At 39.3% G+C, this 5,845-nt stretch overlaps 1 protein-coding gene across 1 annotated transcript in view; it reads right to left on the bottom strand.

The window, feature by feature from the left end:
- The window catches only part of ARHGAP15 (Rho GTPase activating protein 15), a 511,110-nt gene extending 505,666 nt beyond the window's left edge, over positions 1–5,444 (bottom strand). Inside the window, exon 1 of the mRNA XM_019554206.1 lies at positions 5,375–5,444. Within this exon, the coding sequence (XP_019409751.1) occupies positions 5,375–5,395 (21 nt within the window). The 5' untranslated portion in view covers positions 5,396–5,444. The remainder of the gene's footprint in view (positions 1–5,374) is intronic.
- Positions 5,445–5,845: the final 401 nt, after the last annotated feature.

The raw sequence follows: 5,845 nt of genomic DNA, 5'->3' as shown, positions 1-5,845 counted from the left end.
GTAGCTACATAGAACGACATTTTTCCTAGGCAAAATACTATCAGTTGCTGCAACAAATGGAAAACTCCTTGGCAAGAAACACATTAAACATGGAGTTTTGTTCATTCTTACAGATAACTAGCAGTAGTGTGGGGTCACAGAAGAAAATAAAGGAACCTATAGCTGCTGAAGGACAGCAGTAGTAGTGCTTTAGAGCCTTAGTCCTGAAGAGAGCATACATTTATATCAGTGTAATCAGCTGTTATATCAGTGTAAAGAAAACAGGAGTGGACAGATGATAAGCCCCTTCACCAGTATTATTTCACCCAATATGGTATAGAATTGCTCCTAGAAGAATCGGGGATAAAGCTATGCTTGTGTATGGTGTAATTTAATTGGTGTGTAAAATCAAGTGTAGATGTGTCATTATTCATCGGCCCAGACCATAATAGGAACAGGAGCCCATTGTATTAGGTGCTGTATAGACAGGCACACACACACACACACACAAGAGCGTCCCTGCTCCTAACTACACAGGAGACGAGAAACAACAGGTGGGACAGTAAAGGTAGTACACGAAGACATGTCTTTCTTGGTCAGTATGATAAGCAGTAGGCTTAGCATACCAGCAGCCTACCTATCATACTAAGGAAGCGTGATTTTAAATAAGAGTTGTAAAAAAGGAATTTGAAGAAGAAATTGAAATAGCTTTACAGAGGTTTATGGGAAGCTCATATGAAGTGTGATGGATGTCTGAGAGCCAACATGAATTTTAACAAGTGAGCCAAAATGAAATTTAACAAGTGGGCAACTGTGAATGCTTAAAAGTAGCAGTGCTTAAACTCAGCACAAAGCTAATCCACAGCAAGTGAAAAGTAGTTAGAATTCATTTTTTCAAAAGAGTTATTTTGTGATATCAGCCCTGACTCTGGACAATACAATACAACTGTAATTCTCAGATATTTCTATATTAGCTGTTTTAATCAGTTTTATGTTGTAAATATCTGTAGACTATCACTACATGATGACAAAATTGAATTTGTTACATCCACTGTATTACTAAAATGTAAACTAAATATCTATGGTATCTATGGTATAGTATCCAAAACCTAGATTAACAGGATATATGATACTTTTTAGTGAAATAGACTAAAAATGTTAAATGTATGGTGTAAGACAGTTGCATATTCTGCTACATTACTTCCAATTCCTTTAGCATCCCGTTGACAGTATGTCAGTAGTGCCAAAATGCTATAAAAGGATGGTAGCTTTGCATATTGCTTAAACTTGTAGCATACTGGCTTCCTGTGTGATCTCTGGAAGGCTGAAAACATGTTAAATGTGTGTAACAGCAATTTAGTCATAATGCAAACTTTCTTCGTACCTTAAGTAAGCTAAACAGGAAACAAAACTCCATAAACATTACCTGAAATAGATAATGCAGTAGCTCAATTGTTCAACTCTTGCTAGACTCCAATATCTGGCATTTGAAAATAAACTTTGTTCCCTATCTGCATTTCATGGCTACTCAGGTGGTCATACAATGGATGATGTTATATATGCTATGCTATGCATCAGAATGTACAGAAATCATAGCTAAAACAGCAGGATATTGCAGCAGAATACAAAGACTAAAAATGTAGGATTTTTGAAATTGTTTGAGGATACTGATTTATAAGAAGTTCTTACAAACTAAAGTCTAATATTTATCCAGAGAAAAAGTAGTCAACTCAGGCAGTGACAGAAGTTTTCTTTTTTGCTGTGGAACTAAGGAAAAGCTTAGGCACAATCTGTAATGGTGATGGAACTGCACAACTTTTTTTTAAATTCAGTCCTTAGTCTCTGCTATGGAGACTAAGGTGATATGGAGAGCATTCCATTATATAGTAAACTGATTAATTAAATCTATGTCACCAGGTATCACTTAGGACAGCAATGCTCAATCTTTTGGTCTTGTGGGCCAGATAAGTGACATGAGGCCAATCTACAGGCCTGACTGAGCCCTGAATGACAGCATCTTGCCCCAGGATCTCTGCCTGGCCCTGTGCCACCTCTCTCTGTCCCATGCTGAACCACATGGCCCTGCACCAAACCACTACCCTGCTTGGCTCCATGCCCTAATTGGCCTCCCGCTGGTCCATGCTGCCCCGCTTGGCTATGTGCTACCTGCCATCATCCAGCTCATCCCCATGCCACCATAATCAACCACGCTGATTGGCCCTGCATTGATATGCTCAGTCTTCCACTGTCCTGATTGGCTCTGCACCAACCTACACTGCCCTGCTTGGTTGTGGGCTGGATATAAGGACTGGATGTGGTCATGAATTAGGGGCTGAGCAATCTTGGCCTAGATGCTAATTACTATCGCAATCAATCCAGGCAGCAGCTATGTGAAAGCTTTGAAGTGTGTGCCAGGCATCTCAGCCTAGCTGCTCTTCTCAGCTATCACGTTCCCACAAAAACATTTTTCAAACAGTCAGATGACTCTAGAGTAAAAGAAATTTTCTTTGCTTTGCACAAATTCCCTGGAGAAGTGAATGCATTTCTAATACATTACAAAATTCAAAAGTAAGAATGTAATCTTACTTTTGCCGAAATTCTTCATTAATGGGCAAATGTTATTTTCCAGATTATGAATACTAAAAAGCAGAAAAGACACGAGTTTATCAACATGGACAAGAAAATATCCTCTTGCCTATCTAGATGGCCAGATAGCAAATGATGGAAATAAGTCAAGCCAAGCATCTATTAACAGCTGATTTCAGTAGCACACAACACCTGCAGATATAGATAGCTGTATCTGGCAGTGTGATCCAGAAGGTAATAGTGGAATGACATGAAAACTTTTAAAACTTACTGGGTCGGTTTCTTTTGTAGGCCCTATCAATTACAGCTACAAGGGGAAAAGAGTAAGATTCACTTCATCATCAATATGTATTTCTCATTCCCAACCTAATTATTACAGGGTTTATTGCTCTGTTTTCACATTCAGCATTTCTGTAATGGAAGCAAATCTAATTTTTAAAATCTGTTTTTACATTGGTAATATTGAGACTGATGTTAATGACAATTTTGTGTGGGTATAAAAAGTTATATATTGATGCCAGCTTCCTCTGTAGCTGGGACTTTGTACCTCTAATTTTAGGATCTTGTCATTTATTTAAAAGACCAGTGTCATATGGTGGCATCTCTGAGAGTTACGAGGTGCAACTAACAAAAAAAAAAGGCACCACATTCCATCCTTTTATAGTAAAACCGAACTAAAAAGAAAGGAAAAACAAGCATATGTTGATGCATTATTTAAAGACTGCCTTTGACATGGTTTAGCATCATGCAAACTTCAAATGCAGTGCAAACACATTTTTGTGAATTTTAGACCTTTGAGTGCTAAAAGTGCTAGAGTAGGAGTACTGAAGTGTCAAAAAAGGTACTTTGTCATCACAAAATAAAGGACCTTTATAAAAGACAAATAGATTGTACACGTTTAAATCACAATATTTTAATCTCTGGATTAATGACAAGAACACCCAGTTCCAGTCATGGGAGCAAATTAGAACATGGACTTTGTGGGGGGTATCTGGACCACTCACGCGCACGCGCACACACACACACACACACACACACACGGTAGTGTTGAACCATAGGGTCACCATGGCTTGAAATGTGTTGTCTCTGGTAGGGCCCAGCCCAATGAACTGTAATAAATCAAGAGCCTTTGACTTTGGACTCATATAACTAGGTGCCAAGTGCTGCTCAAAAGTGTTCTCAAAAGTGTGTTTATGGCATAGCTGTGCTAAAACTTACAGTAGTTTCAAAAAGAGGCAACATGCATCAATTCTATACAAACAAGTGCATTGGTTACAGCCAAGTGCAAATTGTTACAGCTAAGTCTAATTTCAAGGTTACAGTTTTCAAATGTGTTCTTCACTTGTAGACAAGGTTCTTTGGCTAAATGTGATATCTTTTATTAGACCAACTAAATAGTTGGAAAAATTGATCTTTGCAAGCTTTTGGGTACAAAATTCTTCCTCACTTCCATATGCTCAGGGAGAATAGGGTCTGAGAGTAAGGAGGGGGGAAGGGGCTGCCGGGGGAAAAGTTGGGAAGAAGCAGAGAACAAAGGGCTACCTAACTCCCCAGATTTATTTCCCTGCTGTAGCAGTGGGAAAGGGACAAATTCAAGGCAAACTTCCAAAAATTAGATACTATAATTGGAAACTTATAACAAATGTATACATTTTCTATATACAGAATCTAGCTATTGGGGGGTTGTCTTATAATCACGGTTGTCTTCTACTCGAGTAAATACAGTACCACATCTTCAGATTCTTTGCTCCTGTCTGCCACAAAGTACCACCAAGTAGTGTCAGAACTGTCTGGATGCCACTTTCAGAAGAAAAGGAAAAACAGAGCGAAAGAAGAGATAAGTAAAATTAATCTATGGGCAAAAGACTATTATTTGTCATCTCCAAAATCTGAAGAAGCTCCCGGAAGAGGCTGTGTTACTTGAGATGAACTGAGGCGAGGAGGAGGAAGAGGGCAGCTTAGGAAGGAGTATTATCATACTTAAGCTGTGTATTCAGCACAAAGTTTATGAAGAAAATAACATGGGATCTTTCCCTCTTCAAGCAGGAATTAGATAATGCAGAACATCCATCTCAGCTGTCTCTTATAATAAAAAGGATACCTCTCTACTTTATTCCCTCCTTCCCCAAGTGAATTATGCTTGGGAGTTTTACCATTATTTGGAGTGTTTCACATGAGGTCATATATTCATTATTGCTAAATAGGCAGGCCAGGCTCTTTGAGTAGATGTGATAGCTTTTATTAGATCAACTGAGTAGTTGGAAAAAAGTTCTTAGCAAGCTTTTGGACACAGCCACCCTACTTCAGGCACCGGGAGTCTCTGCCGGTCTGATGCCTGAAGAAGGGTGATTGTGCCTGAAAGCTTGCTAAGAACTTTTTCCCAGCTATTCAGTTGATCTAATAAAAGATATCACATCTACTCAAAGAACCTGGCCTGTCTATGCCCTTAGACCAACACCGCTACAACCAAAAACCCAGCAACATGGAAAATTATTGCCAAATAGAAATTACAAAACAAGAGATTAATCCACAAGAGATAAGTCCAGCAGTTTGGTTGCTGAGGTAGGGCGTAGGAAACCCAAGTGAGGTCCCTGCTCTGAACAAGGCAGCGTAGGCAGAGCTTCCACAGAAATGAAGAGGAGAAAAAGTCAGATTTTGTCTCTAATTTAACCAGAATTCAGTGGAGAATAGTCCTCCACTGTGGAGTAACCCAGAAAATACAGAGCTCCCCTCAGATAGGTCCAACACTGCCAGGCAAACTACAGTTCACTTAAGCTTGCTTCAATCAGAAAGGAAAAAAAGAACCTACCTTACGGTTTTTAAGCATCATAATCTTCTAGTCTAGGTTGCTCCTCACTTCCTGGGCCTCTAGCTAGGTGAAGCAAACACTTCCTGTTAGTTTCTCATCCAGCTCCCTCCCTCAGCATTTCACAACTTCAAAATCATACTTGAATGTATCCCTAATTAGGCTCCTTTTCATCAAACTTCTTACAGATGATATCAAACAGTTCCACTTGCTTAGCCTATTCTGAACCTCAAGTTGCTGTAACCAGGCACGGACAGATGACTCAAGGCTGACAGGCTTTTTCGATAGTGTAGAGTATTTTTACAACATCTCTCTTGCCTATGAAGAGTGCCTGCTCAGGACTATAGCCAGGACAGTCTCATTCTAAACTTTTTTGACTTGGCATAAATAAGCACCCAGGGCCATGCATTCCTCAGCTTAGTGCACACAATCCAGTCTCATAATTTATGACTTTTTTCCAGTTATCTCCAGAAC

This window comes from Crocodylus porosus, unplaced genomic scaffold (assembly GCF_001723895.1).
Source record: "Crocodylus porosus isolate Cpor-Errol unplaced genomic scaffold, CroPor_comp1, whole genome shotgun sequence".
NCBI lineage: Eukaryota > Metazoa > Chordata > Crocodylia > Crocodylidae > Crocodylus > Crocodylus porosus.
Note: the sequence above shows the minus strand (reverse complement) of the source record. Positions and strands in the feature narration are given on the sequence as shown.